The sequence below is a fragment of the Bos mutus genome, chromosome 27 (assembly GCF_027580195.1).
Source record: "Bos mutus isolate GX-2022 chromosome 27, NWIPB_WYAK_1.1, whole genome shotgun sequence".
NCBI classification, from domain to species: Eukaryota; Metazoa; Chordata; class Mammalia; order Artiodactyla; family Bovidae; genus Bos; species Bos mutus.
This window is the reverse complement of record NC_091643.1, coordinates 7,895,456-7,913,184: the sequence shown is the minus strand read 5'-3', so window position 1 is coordinate 7,913,184 and position 17,729 is coordinate 7,895,456. Positions and strand designations below refer to the sequence as shown.

At 40.0% G+C, this 17,729-nt stretch overlaps 1 protein-coding gene across 1 annotated transcript in view; it reads left to right on the top strand.

The window, feature by feature from the left end:
• HOOK3 (hook microtubule tethering protein 3) overlaps window positions 1-17,106 on the top strand; it is an 88,423-nt gene extending 71,317 nt beyond the window's left edge. The window contains exons 18-22 of the mRNA XM_070364369.1: window positions 1,090-1,172; window positions 2,204-2,304; window positions 3,487-3,591; window positions 4,301-4,372; window positions 7,512-17,106. Coding sequence (XP_070220470.1) covers window positions 1,090-1,172; window positions 2,204-2,304; window positions 3,487-3,591; window positions 4,301-4,372; window positions 7,512-7,652 — 502 coding nt within the window. The 3' untranslated portion in view covers window positions 7,653-17,106. The remainder of the gene's footprint in view (window positions 1-1,089; window positions 1,173-2,203; window positions 2,305-3,486; window positions 3,592-4,300; window positions 4,373-7,511) is intronic.
• Window positions 17,107-17,729: the final 623 nt, after the last annotated feature.

Here is a 17,729-nt window from a genome sequence, read left to right as displayed (position 1 = left end):
GTTTGTCAGCCTCTTTATCGGAGGTTGACGATGTTAGGCGTGTTTTGTGATTTCTCTCACACCTAGTATCAACTTGAGTCCTTCTCCCTGTCGTACCCTGGCCGAACTCCGTCCTTACAGACATGGAGTGTGGGTGGCCGTGGGTTGCCAGCCTGGTGGAGTGTTCCATTGATGGGCTGTGGTGAACCAGACACCCTGGGTGCACAGAGCTCGCGTGCCTGTCCTGCGGGGATTGGAAAGAGTTCTCCGGGCTGGCAGTTTCTGCATGCTGTCCGCTTTCTTCTTCAATGTGGGGAAAGCGAGTGCTCCGAGCCACTGACACAGGGTAGCAGGTCTAACCCTGGGCAGGTGCTTACACTTCTAGAACAGCACCTGTCACCTCCCAGCCACTGGGAGGTGACCTGCAGGGAGAATTTCATGCTGAAGTCTGTCCTTTTGTCATTTCCCACCCCTTGTTGCAGAAAATAGAATGCCTGTTGTTTCATAAAACTACTGTCTGACCATGGTTCTTTGTTCAGTTGTCTACATGGTAAAAATCTTCATCAAAAACACCTTATTAGTGAAGGGGAGGCCTGTATCAGTTCCCCATGGCTCCCATGACAAATCAGCACAAGCTGCAAAGCTGAAAACAACAGTCTTGACAGTAGTAGTTACGGTCCCAGCTAGGACTCTGCGACCCTCTGGATCAGGAGTCAGAAGCGTTTTCTATAAGGAACAAGGTTTTACAAACCATAGTCTATGTCACAACCACCGATTTCTGATTTGAGAGCAACCGTAGACAGTATGTAAACCAAGGCTCTGTGTCCTAAAGGCTTTCTACACAGAAACGGGCCACGGGCTGAACTTGGCCCCCCGGGCTGAAGGTTTATATGAAAGAATGGCTGCTATCTCAGACTCTGAGATTTTTGTCTCTAGGTTTTAGTCCTTTAGAAAATATTAATATGTTTATGTTGGTTAAGTCTTTGCATCTTTGTTTCATAGCATTTGTGTGCTATATGCTACTGTATCCTAAGAATAAAGAACTTACGTCTTTCAAGTGAAGAAAATGGAAAACAGTAGTAGGTGACACAGTTACATATTTTGTTGCAGAGAGAAGCTGCATGAAGCCAATAACGAGCTGCAGAAGAAGAGGGCCATCATCGAAGATCTTGAGCCAAGATTTAACAACAGCTGTGAGTTTTTCCTGATGATCAGTTTTCAGTTGGTTAGCCATGCATTACCCTCATGATAATAAGTTTATGTAAAATTTTGTTCTTTTAGAAATAGGCCCTATTGTATATTTTCTAGCAATCAAGGAATGTGCCCTGTTCACAGAAAGCACAGAAAGAGTGTGTGTGTGTGTGTGTGTGTGTGTGTGTGTATGGTCATCTATACAATAGTGCTTAGATTTCTAATTCCATTGTGATTTTTCCTTAACTATGAATGTTAATGTATATTTTATGAAATTATCTTCGTAGTGCAGTTGCAGTATGTCAACCAGACTTATTTTACTTTTGTTGGTATTTGCACATGTAGGTAACTTGACTTTGTCGATTCTTTTGTGTGGAGGTGGGAGCAATACAGACTTTTACTTTTTTCGTGTTGTGAGATATACATAACATAAAAATGACCATTTCAACCATTTTTAAGTATACAGTTAAGTGACATGTTTAGTAGATTTGCAATATCATACAGCCACTGTCTATCTCCTGAACTTTTTCATCTGCCTAAACTGAAACTTTCTACTAATTAAACACCCACTCCACACCTCCTCTCTTCCCAGCCCCTGGTCACCTCCATTCTGCTTTCAGCCCCTTGCACTTGACTCTTGTATACAACTCGTATAAGTGGAATCATACAATATTTGTCCTTTTTTGTCTGGCTTATTCCACTTCGCATAATGGCTTTCATTTTCACTTGGTATGATGCCTCCATGCTGTAGCGTGTATCAGGATTGAAGCTGAATAATATTCAACTATTTGTATACATAGACCACATTTTGTTATCCCTTTAGCCTTCAATGAATGCTTTTTATAATTTGTGTACTTCCATAGTGTAGTTTTTATTTCTAAGAAAAGCTCTCTGTTAAAAAAAGATTGTGGATTTTTAAAAATTAAATTATATAAAAGAATAGACCAAACGATCTCTCAAAGCTGTTAACTATTTACTGTTTTGTCAGTTGAAGTCTTTTTAAAGTTGTTACGGTCTACTGTCTCATCAATAGCCTTAAAAATTGAAGAATTACAAGAAGCTTTACGGAAGAAAGAAGAGGAAATGAAGCAAATGGAAGAACGATACAAGAAATACCTAGAGAAAGCCAAAAGTGTAAGTGTGAGTCTGCGGGTCTCTCTGCTTTCTGATTGTGGCTCACTGACGTCTCGTGATACACGCCTGAACCATGACCTCTCAGACCACGAGGAGACCGGACCAAAAGTACCCGAGCAGGAGGCAGTGACCGAAACGGTGCCCCAGCCCCGGGCTACTTCTGATTATCAAGAGGAAAGCACCTTTCCATGTAGGAGAGGAGGGACAGTCCTCACCTCGCCTAATAGTTCAAGTTAGCTGCGTGAGCAGCTTCCCAGGTGGTCCAGTCGTTAAGACTCCACACTTCCAAGGCTAGGGGGCATGGGTTCGATCCCTGGTCAGGGAACTAAGATCCCACATGCCGCACTGTGCGGCCAAAACAAAAAGATGAGCTGCACGCCCTAGGAGGGCCAACCTCTGCCTCCTGAAGAGCCTCAGCTGTGGTCAGCCTGAATCTAAGCTGGCTTCTGGGCCCAGCTGGCAGTTCCCAGGGAGAATGAGGTCATTGGAACCAGTTAAATAAATTACCTTTAGAAAGTCATCAGATAAATCTGGACTTTGGGGTGAAAATCCATTTTATGAAAAGTAGAAATAGGCGTTGGAGTGGAGGGGGAGCCTAAGGAGTCTGTGTTAAAGGAAATGCGGTCTCGCTGTTCTGCTCTTTCAGGTTTTCTGTAGAATTGATCATTTTTCTGCAGGCTTGACTGGTTTTGATAGTAAAACTGCTGGGCCAAAAAGACCCTTCCCGGACGCCTGCAGGTGTCCCAGCTAGACTTGTGTCCCCTGCCCGAGTCTAAACCCCACCCAGCCTCTGGCAGAGGAGACGGTCACAGTGACAGGCGTGTGGACATCGAGCCCCGTTCCCTGCTCACACACCTGGTCAGAGGCAGAGGCCCCTGAATCAAGTCAGAGGACCAGAAAGGGGAAGACTGCCGTCAGTCGTGTCCACTGCACTATGATTGATGAATTTTAAGCCAGAATTACTTCTTGTAATGGACTCTTTCACTTAATTTTAAATTTTTCTATAATTAGAAGTTGTAACAAGGGAACATCATTTCATACATTCAAATTTTAAAATATCCTTGTGAGATAGTTTTGGACTCTCGTAAGGTTTATTTATTTATTTTTTTAATAACTGCTGCCATAGATGTTATACACTGTAGATTTGAGACTTAAATTTTTTCCTTTTATCCCTTTTTGCAGGTTATCCGTACTTTAGATCCTAAACAGAATCAAGGAGCAGCACCAGAAATACAAGCTCTTAAAAATCAGCTCCAGGAACGGGACCGGCAATTCCATTCATTGGAGGTAGTTTACTATAATGTGATAAGACATTTGATTTTTTTATTTTTGATTCTAGAAGCCTTGCTGTGTACAGTCTCCACATCTGTAGGGCACAGTTACCAAAGTCTGTGGATGCAAAAGTCCCTTGTAGGCAGTAGTGAATATGGTTATTTGCATACAGCCTCTTTACATCATCCATGTGCTCTAAACCCTCTCCAGATTAGTTATGCGAGGTCTTCCCTGGTTGCTCAGGCAGTAACAAGTCTGCCTGCGTGCAGTGTAAATGCTATGGATTTTTTTGTCTGTTTTTTTCTATTTTGGAATATATGGCTTTTTGTTTGTTTTTGTCATTGTTTAGTCACTAAGTTGTGTCCAACTTTTTGTGACCCCCTGACCTCATGGATTGTAGCTCCCCAGGCTCCTCTGTCCGTGGAATCGCTCAGGCAAGAACACTGGAGTGGGTTGCCGTTTCCTTCTCCAGGGGATCTTCCCGACCGAGGGCTGGAACCCGTGTCTCTTGCCTTAGCAGGAGGGTTCTTTACCACTGAGCCACCTGGAAGCCCTGTGTTTTCTGTTTTGGGCCTGGAGTGGGCTGACTCTGTGGATGTGGAACCTGTGGATATAGAGGGCCAGCTGTACAGTGGTGCCCATGAATTTAGATGGGCATAAATTAGATTTTTACTGGTGTTGAATGTTTTTCATGTTTACATGCTTACATGTGCTTGCTTTTTAGAAAGAATATGAGAAAACAAAGAGTCAAAGAGAGATGGAAGAGAAATATATTGTCAGTGCCTGGTACAACATGGTAAGAAAATAACACGTCAAAACACTTCGCAAAGTTCAATGAATGTGTATTATTTGTTATACTCCTTTAGTGTAGAAGTCATTCTACCGAATGAATCTGAAAAGTAATTGCCGTCCTAACACACACTAACAAAACCCTAACGCTGATCTTAGGGCTGAACAGCAGATACGAGAACCCACCATAAACGGGGTTAGAACACTGTGGGCACTGTCCTGAAGGATGGAAAATTTTCTGTCTCTCAGAACCATTTGTCCTTGGGCATAGTGACTTCAGTCATATCTAAACACAGATGGAGTAGGTGTTTTTTTGTGGGACTATTTCACTGGCTTTTCAGGACTGGTTCTTATAACAAAGATAGTTTAATTGTCTCACAGGGTTTGGTAAATGTTCAGTGTGGGATCCTGAAATTTGAAATTGAATTTTCCAATACACACAAAAATGTACATATGGCAGGGGAAAATAAATGCTCACCAGCATTTTGACTTTCAGTAAGGTTTTTCCAGATACAAAGAGCTGTGGATTTTGAAGAATGCTGTACTTTTTTTCAATATTTTTTTCCTAGACCTTTTCGTCGTCTTTTTAATAACTTTATTTATTTGTTTCCTTTTGGGCTGCGTTGGGTCTTGGTTGCGGTGTGGGCTTTTCTCTAGCTGCAGTGCGGGGGTGGGGGGTTCTCTAGTTGGGGTGCACAGGCTTCTTACTGCAGTGGCTTCTCTTGTCGGGAGCACAGACCCTAGGGCCCGTGGGCTCAGTGCTTGCAGTTCCCGGGCTCTAGAGCACAGACTCAGCACTTGCGGCACACAGGCTGAGTTGCCCGCAGCGTTTGGGATCTCCCCGGACCAGGGATCGAGCCCGTGTCTCCTGCATTGACAGGTGGATCCTTTACCACCGAGCCAACCAGGGAAGCCCTTCTTTTTCTTCTTTGTTCTTCTTCCCAACACGACCACTTTTGCCTTTTCCAAATGTGAGTCTAGTCGCCTGAGACTGATTCCTTTCCCCATACCCATTTGACCCTGTAGTTGTGTTTCATGACACAATACCATTTTACAATTACAATTGTAAATTATACCATTTTACAGTTACAGTTGGTACTGTGTCTTAAAGGTTAGTGTCCCAGGTCTGCTAATAGTGTGATTTGAGCTTTTGTCAGAAATTCACACAATTTTATGCCATGTCCACATTTATTTGCCTTGGTTAAAGATACATACTTAAGATTTTATCCCAATTTTAAAAAAGAAAAGAGGGACTCTTTCTGGGTTTATGGTACCACTACTGTTAATATAGATTAATTGAAAATAAAATGTAGAAAAAATAAGAAAAAACTATATTTAGGGGAGGTCTCTGGGAACCGGTGCTGGCGCCTCTCTGTCCTCCGTCAGGGGTAGTTAGCAGCAGCCTTGGAGCTCGGGCCCTCCGTCCTTACTAGTAATTTCATAGAGCTGATTGATTTTTATGATTTCACATATTATGGAACCAAACTGATTTACTCCGTGATATGGTATTAAAGAAGAAACCTATTGATAGTTTTCAACTCCACAGAGAATGAAGGAATATCTCCCAGTAGGATCTCACAAGTTATGTTCAGATAAGATAGCTGGAAAAGCTTCATAGGGCTTCCCTGGGGGCTCAGTGGTAAAGAATCCACCTGCCAGTACAGGAGATGTGGGTTCAATCCCTGGGCCGATAAGATCCCCTGGAGAAGGAAGTGGCAGCTCACTCTAGTATTCTTGCCTAGAGAATTCCATGGACAGAGGAGCCTGGTGGGCTAGAGTCCATGGAGTCACAAAGAGTCAGATATAACTAAGTGATTAAAGGAACAACAACAAAAACTTCATATATACATTCAGCAAGTTCTGCATTTCAGACAACTGAAATGGAAGTGAAGGTGATGAGTAGCTTAGTACCTAGTGAAAGGTATTAAGTATCTCAGAGAATGGCCTTGTGATGGATCCTGAGATCTTAAACATTGGGTCAAGAAGTTGAATAAGTTGTTTCGATTATGAAAGTTTTTTAAAAAAGGTATATTTTAATAAAATATAATTGTTAATATATGTAGGCAAATCAGTAGGTTAAATATTACCAATAGATATTTGTCCATTGTCCTCAGGTCCTTAAATGGTTTAGTTTCAAACTGAGTGAAAAGCACATCCTGGATTTTCTCATTGGGAAAATGGAGGATGTTATGTCCTTGGGCCTACCTAAAACACTGAGCCCTGACCCCTGTTTCTGTGGAGCTGACCGGTGATGGGAGGTGTATCTCGTCTTCTGTGCTGGTTGCCCAGCTTCTCTGGGCGTCTTTCTGCCTCTCCTCCTGGCCCTCGTCCTTCCGCCTACTTGTCGCCAGCATCCACTTGCTCCCATCGTCTTGTCTGCAGTCACTGGCGAGAGGAGCCGGCCACCCTCAGCTCCTCCCGTTTCTCTGGCCAGGGTTGTCTCCAGCTCATTCAATGAGCACTGAGGCCGTCTTTCCCCTTCTGCTCAGAGTGCTCACTGTTGGCTCCTCCCTGTTTAGAGAGGGCTGCAGCCTGCCTCCCTCTTGTTCGGAGGTCCTGGGCCCGGCGGGTGGGCTCCTCTCCAGTCCTCAGGAAAGACCCCTGCGTGCAGTGGGCCCTCTGTTGGGGGCCATCAGGAGCTTCCCTTAACTTGAGAACACAAGTCTGCCTGGGAAGAAAAGCAGCGCGGTGGTATGTATTACACCCGGTGTGACTCTCCGCCTTCAGAAAGGACAAGTGCTGTGTGGTCTTCTGTTCTACCTGAACCCTGTGATTTCCGTACCCCCACGTGAATCAGCCGCTACCAATCAACTGCCCTTTTTCTGCCTTGGAAAATCACTTTATACATCTGATCTGAAAGGGAAGTGTGTATGATTTCATGTGGGTGATATAATTCCAAAGATCCATCTCTTATTATCTACTGTCTGGATTATTGTAAATTCAGAAAATTCAGCCTTCATTTCTCCACAGGAAGATTTGTACCTAATTGTTGGAACTAGAATGTCTCTAAGACCTTAATCTGTAATGAAGAGAATTACAGATTAAATCGTGCCTTTTGACCCCACTTAACAAATTCTGCATGATCGTTTTCCCCTGTGAAAGTGCGTTCCCCTGGTTTCTGATGACTTCTCTTCCCTGTGATGTAGGGGATGACTCTGCACAAAAAGGCGGCTGAAGACAGGCTTGCGAGCACGGGGTCGGGGCAGTCGTTCCTGGCGAGGCAGAGGCAGGCCACCAGCACGCGGCGGTCTTACCCGGGCCACGTCCAGCCGGCCACCGCAAGGTAGACGAGTCCCGCCGCTGGGGTAGAAACACCCGCGTTCAACACACACTTCTGTTACATGGCACGGCATTTCAGGAGGTTCAGCCAGCTTGTATTTCGTCTCCATTTTACGTTACCCTTCAGTTGTGTCTCGTTGGAGGACTTTCTCTCTTCTGTATCTGTAATGCTTTCGTTTCTCAGTCCTTTATTCTGTAGTCCTGTCAGTTCCTTTTAATGTGCCAAAACCTTTTTAAATGCCCAGTTAAACGTGTTGTATATTAGTGCAGTACTTTTCTTTGTATGAAAATGTCCCTTCCCCAACGGTGTAGGCTTTGTAATGAATTAGATTTTCTGCCAATAATTGAGATACAATTTATATTCTCTATCGTGCCTCTGTGTTACCATGCTTTCTAAGAATGTCTTTGTTTAAAGGGAATTAATCTTTTTATGATGTATTAATCTGTGTTTTCAATTGTTTTCCAAATGCACTTCAAATAACTTACATATTTACTATATAAAATGGTTGGCAAGTGCACTTTTTGCAAAGACATGAATACATGGGCAGAGGTGCTAATCAGCTCTCACCCAAGGCACCTGAGAGAATTATTTAGAGGGGAAAAAAACGAGTTTTCACATTGTTTTATAGGAAATTAAATTTGAAGATTTGGAAACTATTTTTAAAACATAAATGGAATTTCATTATTTCCTGCTATATTGTTTGCTGGCAGAAGTGAATGTGTTGGTTAGGCTGTTCGAGGAGAAGTTACAGAAGAACAAAAATCAGGCAGTACATTCTTTTGTTTTGTTTTGTTTTGGAATATCACAGTAACTGAGGATCAGATTCTGGCAATGGGGATAACACTGAATTTCAACCACCCTCCACGTCTAAATGATTTATTTTTTATATACTTACAAGTCACAGGTAGCCTTACCTTCGGGGTAATTTCCTTGCTGACTTGCACCTCATTTGTCTTACTTATTCCTTAATATAGACCCTTCTGTTTCTCACTAATTCCTAATACTTAACATCTTACTATCAGTCATTAAGATCAGTAAGTGACTTCCTGTGTGTGACGTTTCTGACAGGTCTCTTTCTTAATTCTGTGGATGAGTCTAAAAATTTGCTGCCAGGCAGATTTTCTCTCGGGTATTTGGTTGCCCCAAAGTGCTTACATTTGTTGACAGATTATAAACTATTTATTTACGTTGATGAATGGCTGTCAAGTAACAGAGATTGTGAAGCACTTTGACTATATAAGGTGCTATGTAAATGCAAAATATCATTCATTTAAACATGAAATGTCTCTGGCTCGCTTTCCATATTGGCTTAAATATTTGGCCCCAAATTATATTAAATATATTCCCCTCCAGCCTTTCTCTTACACCACAACCCATTTTTTAAAAGCAAAAATTTACTGAAATTAGGTTGATCGTTTATTTGGTTTTGGTTTTAGATAGGTTACCTGTTAAGATTGTATTTCGTGTACTTGCTGTTTGGAAGTTCAGGTTTCATTTAGTTTTGTATATTAAATATAAATGAGTAACTTTAAATCAAGCTAAATGTACTTAAGAATTTTCAGAAAGTATATTTGGATGTTTGATTTTTAATCCTTATTTCCTTTTTTCTTTAAGAAAATGGACCTAAAATTATTTTAGGTGTTTTCATTTGTCCTCGGAAACTATACCTGAAGAAAGGTATTAGAAAGTGTGCAGGAATGACTCCATGCATTGAGCTAATTTTTTACATTAAGTACAGAAGTCTGAGCTCAGTGTGAATGCCTCCACCTGGTAAGAAGAAAAGCGGGAGGACTTAGTAGTAAAGGACAGAACCATGTGGGTAGGTGCATCCTGGGGCTTCCGGAGGCTGGGCAGACCCAAGCCCATAGAATGTTTTGACAATAAAAGATTAAAATCTAAGATGGTTCAGCCTCGCCCACCCCACCACTTCCAATCCCCTTATTTCACAAATTAGAGAATGGATCCAACTGTTTTAAAATAAGGCATGAACACTAACCTTGGTAAAATTGAAATTACTGGTAAATAACACCTGCAGAATAAGATGGACTGAAACCAGAGTCCCTGAGCTGTTTCTTATGTGGGTTCTATCCCATAAGATAAGGAGTTTTCATTTTAATTCTCTAGTGCTAGCCCCGTCCTGGCCTACTACCCGCCCACCTACCCAGATTTGTTTCTCTATATGGGCACGTGCCAAGCTCCTGGAAGGAAATTTTCCATCCCATTTTTCTCCGGCATCCCATTGTTTTGGTGTTTACATTCATAACCTTCACTCACCTTTACAGTATCCTAAGTTTTAATATATTGCTTTCATTCCATAACAGAAACTTTATTTCTAAACATTCTGTGATGTTTTTTGAAAAGCACGAATAAAACTGCACTGTCCCAGTGAGAACCCTATTTCCTTGGCCCAGCTTTTGGGCAGGGTTTTATGAATTTCTCTTTTCTCTGTGATGATTATTAATCTCTAGGAGGTTTGTGCCAATGCACGATCTCTCTGCAAGTTGCGAGACACTGGGCACCTTAGGTAGGTGGGAGCTGAGCTGGGCCTTGCTGGACAGATGCCCACACACAGTGGCTCCATGAAGCCTGCGCTCCCTGGGGCAGTGGAGCCAGTCCTGATGCACCATAGAGTCAGCACAGAGTTACTGCGTTAAGGGTGGGGCGAGGCATCACCCCAGGTCTGAATTCTTCTAAACAAAAACATTATTTTCTGTTTTCCTTCTAACCAGGGTGAGAAAATACAAAGTTAGTAACTGAAGACCATAAAAGCATACGTTTTATATTCTGCAGTGTGTATTTAACGAGTTTGTAATGGGGGAAAAAATCCAGCAAATATTACAATTTACCACATCTTTAAAAGAGAATAAAAAATACAGTTGTACTTACCTTACAAGAACTCATACAAACTCCATCAGATCTGTTTAGTATTTGTCTGATTACCTAATAACCAAGAAAAAAAGAAGTCCCAAAATAAAGGCTCCATTTTCTTTTTCTTTTTTTGGCCACACCACGTGGCATGTGGGATCTTAGTTTCCCAACCGGGGATCGAACCTGTGTCCTCTGCATTGGAAGCAGGAGAGTCTTAACCACTGGACCACCAGGGTAGTCCCAAGGCTCCGTTTTCTAAACACTGATCAGGATTGAATTATTTCTGTTTGATAAAACTGACTAGTGAGATGATTCATTATAATAAGGATGATATTGTCAGCTTTTGTTTTGTTGAGGTCTTAACCGCTTTGTCTGTGTAGTAACAACTCAACTGCACAAACTTAAGCTAAATGTTTCCACTCAGAAGCATCCGCCCACATTCCATCAGCAGGCGTCAGGAAGGCATGAGAATCTGTGCTGTTACAGACAGACCAGCAGTAAGCCATGTGAAGGGAAGTGGGGTTTAAGGTTGAAGGAGAGGTACATTTTTATTTATGAATTTTTTTACTCACACTTCCTCCTCAGTTGCAGTTTTATTTATTCACATCTAATGATACAAGATAGTTTTTGGAGTTTCTTGCTCTCCAAAAAGCATTCATCTTTTAAAGATAACCCCCTGTTAAAAGTCTGAAAATCTTTATCCAAATGTAAGAATTGTCTTGAAGCAAAACTCTAAATTTTTGAACTTATCCTAACTTCCTGCATTGAATCTCCAGTGGTCCAGATCTCAGACTCCGGGAGTGTTAGAACTTTTCCCCAGTTGGAACACATGAGGTTTATCTGACAAAGCACTCGTAACCCAGATAGTGTAAACCTCGTTATTTTAGAGACACCTAGATAAGAACTTCTATGACCCTGAAGGGAGAGGACAGTGCTTGGCGTTTTGCTTGTTTTGCTGAGAGCAAAACAGCAATATGAGTTTTGTTGTCTGTTCATTAAGCTGTGGGCCACGTTTTGACTTTTTATCCTCAAATTACAAAGTGACTCTGCCTAGAAATGGCTGTGGAACTACGGAGTGCATTTCTCAGCAGTGATGTCTGCGTGGTACCCCACAGGGTAGGAACAAAATAAGAGGGGCTCTCAGAATCTTTTAAAATTATTTTAGCACGCTTTTTCCTTTTTTTCCCCCCTTTTTATAATGATCATCTCTCTTCCTCTATTTCCAACTGTGAAAATGGCAGCTCATTTTAGTAATGTACAGCCCAGTTTCACTACATTTAAAAAGCAGTTTCAGAGCTTATTCTTTGTAACTATAATGATTCGAATATTTTGTATCATGACATTTTTTATATGAGGGAAGCTATTCTCTGTCATCCTTTTTTTTACTTTCTATAAAGCATATTTAAATAATAATTGGTGTATGTTCATTCTGTTGAAAACTTTGAAAATGTTTTAGTGACCAATTTAAGCACAGTAATTTTATTGTTCTTAAGTTGTACAACAAATAATGTTTATTTCTCAGAAGCCTAAAAAACATAAAATAATCTGCTACTGACACAGCTCCCCCTCCCCATTCCCCTAAATCATGGAAGTGTCAAAATTTTGCTCCTTTTTTTCATAAAGTAAAGGGCAGGTGTGATGACCACCATCTCTTTTCAGTCACTGATTATGTTCTTGAGAAATATGTACCAATAATTTGTTTTAAAACAGCCTTTTACCAACCCAATTCCCATGTATTTATAAAAGCTTTAAAATTTGTATTTACTGTTATCCTGAGATGTATTTGGATTCTTCACACTGCACTTAAAATGATAGAGGAGGGGCATTACTTGAGAGACAAGAGACCTGAACCTAACTGTGGCAAGTGTGTGAGCCTGGCAGTCGTAGCCTGTCGGTGTTTCCTAAGCGTTCTGCTTCAGCAACTATGCCTCTCACATAGTTTTCTACCTTCTAACGTTTTCCAATAATATCCTATGAGATAAGTTTGTATGCTACATGTAAGAGCATAGAACTCTGAGAAAGTAATCTAAGGCTGCCAAGGCAGATCCATTCCTAGAGAGTAGATCAATTATTGGAAGAAGAAAAGACCTAATTACAAACAAGTATCCAGGCAGATGGAAGTGCTGACACCATTCAACCTACACTTGGTCTTAATAGTAATACTAAAGTAATAGTTTACATAAAATCTTCTGAATTTCCATGGTCATTCTGTTAAAAAAAAAGAGTAGACAAAAATATTTTCTAATCGTCCTTCCTTTCAGTGGGCACTCCCTGGGCATAGATTAACTGTACATGTTTGTGAGTGGAGAGGAAAGCATCAGTTTTCATCTTGAAACTGGTAACCCATTCCTCTCTAAGATAGATCTTTAAGACTGTGAAGATAGGATGGTGTGATGAGATGAGACATCTACGGTGGCTGAAACTCACTACCAACTCCCTAGAAGTAACCTGGCTCTGCTGCTGTGTGCAGTTTACAAACCATACACTCAGTTTTATGTCTGCCTTAATTATACATAGTGGCCCCGCAGAAGATCTTGTTTAAAATGAAGGCAAGAGTAGACTTCCTATGTGTATATATTCAAGGAGAGCCTTTGTATACCTGGTAACATGACTGCCCAGCTCTGAACTAGGTGTTCAGGGTCTGAAGATGAAATCATCAGAGAAGGTGTGTAGGTAGCCTCGGAATGTAAGGACGATGGGGCTATCAAATACCCTAAATTATATCAACTCAGAGCTTAAAAGGATGAGTAAGTTTCAAGCTCAGAGTGAGAAAAAGAAATTCACCAAAGCATGCTGAGGCTTTAATGCATGTGGGAGACTTCTGAGCAGTCGTCATTGCTTTAGAGATCTCTGAACTGACAAAGGAAAATAATTAGATTAGCATTGATACTGTAAAACTTATAAAAGGGACTCGTGTTTATTCTTGGTGTAATTTGTCAGCCTGTGGACAGTGATGACTGTATATACATTCTATATGTGTAGAATATATATATAGTGTTTATTTTATATATGTCACTATTAGAGTTGAATGTCTTAATATTATTTACTACTTCTACTCACATGTATTATTTATACTTTACTGCAAGAGTCACAGCACTTTACTTACTAACATTAGATAAGTATTTTCCTTCTACCTTTCTGTGGCATTTTCCATGTACATCTTTTCCGCCGGGGTTCTTTTCCTTATTTTGGAAGACTCACTAAGGAAGCCGTAAAAGACAGCCCAAATAAATGGGCTGTGCTCTCTTCCTGAAATGTCTAAAGTCCGATTTGAAGTTCTGAGTCTAGAACGCTATCTGAAGCTGGGTCGGGGCTGCGAGTCATTGATTATATTTTATGTCATGTTAATAAGACTCGTGAAGTTAATACTTATGAAGCAGGGTCTCTCATATACAGACACACTTTAAGCTCCTTGTTTCCTGGAGGTGCATTAACAATAAGTGAACAGTCTTCTGGTTCATCAGAAGATGCTGTCACCCTTCATTTGCCTGTCTCCTAAAAACAGACTGGCAAACTCTCCTTCACTTTCATAGTTTCTTCATCATTGCATGTACTTAGACACAGAAGAAAGCAAGCCAGATTCCAGGAGCTGTGACGTCCAAGAATCTGGAAAACGCTGGGGATGAGGTGATGGGAAGGAGCAGGTACCAACCGTGGCAGGATGCTACAAAAGTGGTCTTAGTTCTACTAGAACATATGCCTTATGAACTTGGCCATTTTCTTAAGTTCAAATATGGCAAAGTTTTCAGCTTTTTCTTTTGAGAGATGTTTTGTGGAGTCAGGACTCTTTTCATTTGTACTTGAATATATTTATATTCAAATCATAGTCAAAACATACTGAAGTATTTGTTGTTACATAAACATTAACACAGTGATTACTGCCAAAGAACAGGGAGATGCGCTCGTTAAGAACATGCTCGTAAGGGTTTTGTCTTATGTTTAGATGAGAGAAGTGCTTGTAGAGTGTGGACAGTTTCTGCAGTGCTTTCTTCCCTGTCACCCTCTGTTCCGCTGATGTGCTTGGCGTAGGCAGGTCACCTGGAAGACAGAAGCACAGATAGAGAAGGCTAGACTCTAACCTGTGAGAGGAGAGCCACTTTTTATCCTCCCAGAGCAAAAAAATTAAACACACAGTCACACTCACACATGGGGACAGAACGTTGAACGGATAAATCACCTTCTAAATGTCTTGAGCATCCTTTGGCTTCTTGCTAATCTAGTTAAGAGCAGATACTATACCTGCATTGTCCAATCCACTAGCCAATTCACAGCCACATGTGCTGATTTAAATTCAAGTAAAATTAAGAATCCGGTTCCCCAGTCCCCCAGCCACATTTCATCAGAAGCCACCTGTGGAAAGCAGTTACCATACCAGGCAGCACAGATCCAGAACGTGTCCATCATCGAAGAAGGCGCTTTTGACATTTGGTGCCCAGAGAGAAAATAAGGATGAAATAAAGACATTCAGTTAACTTATGATACACTTACAGATTTTTCTGGCATCATTAAAGAAAGGTATTTTTTTTATAAAAATTAATACCAGCCCTTTTTAAAGACCTTGAAAAATCAAAACCCCATTCTTTGAAACTAGTTTTCAATATATTTTTTAAACAGATTCTTAGCACTTTACTTTTTAAGTGGTATAATTAAATAACTTCATAAATCATAACTTAGTATCTTCAGGTTCTTCCCTTTTTTAGGTAGTCTTTTAAAATTGATGATAGCTTCTAACACTTATCCAGCAGAAACTGATGAATGCTTATTTATTTACAGGTAAAAGTTGATAGACATCATAGTCCTCTATTCTGCTACTTTTAAATCTCTGTTCTGTTTCTTTTACATATATATAGATCTAAGGAGATTTGCCAACAGTTTTTCATTTATGCCCCCAAAATCACATTTGATCATCTATCACCTTAAAGGCATATCAAGATCTAAATAGTTTCTTTGATTTTCTTCCTAGTTTCTTGTTCTTAACTACTTAGATTGTGGATCAAGTTAAGTTTCTTGTATTAAGCAGATTTTATTCCAGCAACTTAGTTAATGAAACATTTTTTTAAGATTTATTCATTGCCTTGGCTTATTACTAAAGTGCTTAGCATGACTAAACAGATCTATACAAATGCATCTTTGAATTTTTTAGTGAATAGAAGAAACTAATTGTAACTCTTTGGAGTCAGCTTGGTATTTAGTGAAAACTATACTGTCAGGAAGTCAGATACTTTCCTCTGCCTTTTCAGTCTTTTTAATCAAGCTGCAGACTTAATCCAGTAGTATCAAATTACAAACAGCTGTAAAGAAATTCTTATTCAAGTACAGATGAGTAAATGGCATGATTTGAGTTTATTATTTTTTGGTGGCAGAATATTAACTGTATATTCTGCAGAGACTCATATTCTTAGTTAAGGGAAATTTTCAAGATGCTTGAAATAAGAAAGAACATGCTAGTATAAATACAGGAAGTGACTGTACACAAATGCCAATCAGTGATTTGGGGCCTTTTAATTTTTTTTAATAGTCTTTTGTTTTTTTAATAGTCTTAGTTATTAAAAATTCAGATGCACTAATATGCCATTGCTGTCACTAACTTTGCTGTTTACAGATTATATGTAATTCATAATGCTTTGTGCTCAGAAGAATAATTTCCAGATTTAATCTTGTTGTTTTGAAATTTGCCCCACCATTTATAGCACCCAATTTTTGGTTGCATAATGAATGGTAAAATTCAAACATATCTAATAGTTTAATAATTTGCCTTATTTCGATTAACAAATTCTATCAAAGATTTGGGGATAGAAAGAGGCTTTTTTTTTTTTCCTACAGTATTTTTTAAACTTTTCAGATGAGCTGGAAAACACTTTAGTACATTGGAGTTGGAGTTGTATTGGTTACAGTCCCAGCTCTATAGCCTTATACTCATGTCTTAAGTATTACTGATTGTTCTATGAATTGTTAGTTTGACATTTGACATTGTAGTTATCCACCTTGCAGTTTAGCCTTTGCAAAAAGGATATTGCTAGGTATGTTCTTATTTCTGGTTGACTATTGAATTTGTAATTTCACAATTTCATTCTGAGTCATTGTAATCCAAAAAGGAAAACCATGTAGGACTAAATTTTTCACCTCACAGTGAAAACTGAATCAGTGCAGTTTTAGCAACTTCGTACAAAAATGCATCCGAGCAATGTCGCACCTGTTTGCCAGTCGTTGACTCTGTTAGATTCGTGAGTTTTCTCACTGTTTCTCTGAGGTAGATGACTTGTTAGAGAGCCTCAGAAAGAAATTTTCACCAAACTCACAAAAACATGAAGTCCAAGAAATCACCAGAAGACAGATTTTTAATTTTTTGAAATCTTATATTGTATTTCCTTTTGATGTCACTCATTTTAATTTTATGACTGCCAACTTGTTATGGTATTAATTATATGTATATGTTTATATGTATGCATATAATATATGTATATGTATATGAAGAATAAAGTTAAGATTTGGTCAAACTATATTTTCCCATTCAAGTACAAAAATGTTTTCAAGGCTGCAAAAAGTGTACAGTTGTTAAACAAGTTGTAAATAAAGACTTGTATAAAAATTCAGCTTAGATTATTTTTTCTTCTCTTAAACCCTGACACAAACATGTTTAATAATTGTCTTAATCCCGTCAATTTAAATATTATGCCACTGACTTACTGTAAATCAGGAATGTTCTTTGAACTTTTTCCCAGTACCTAGAATGGGTTCTCTTTTGATTTAGGCTGGTACATACCGTGTGTAAGTTGGCTGTCCAAAGTCCTGAGGGATAAAAGGTAAACCTAGCTTCTCCCCTCTTCACAGACAGTCCAACAGGAACCACAGTAGATACTTTACCTTCTTTCACAATATATTATTCTGGAAGCATCCTATTTAGGCCATGGGGCTTCCCAGGTGGCTCTGTGGTGAAGAAATCAGCTGCCAAGCAGGAGACGTGGGTTTGCCCTGGCTCAGGAAGATCCCCTGGAGGAGGGCATGACAACCCACTCTAGTATTCTTGGCTGGAAGACCCCAGGGCAGAGGAGCCTGGCGATGACTACAGTTCACGGAGTTGCCACGAGTCGGACACAACTTAGTGACTAATAAACACCAAAATGTAGGCCATAAATACCCCTTTTCCTGCCTGTAGACCTTTGAAATTCACACAATTTCAAAATTATGAAATTTTCCATTTTCAAATTCACAATCC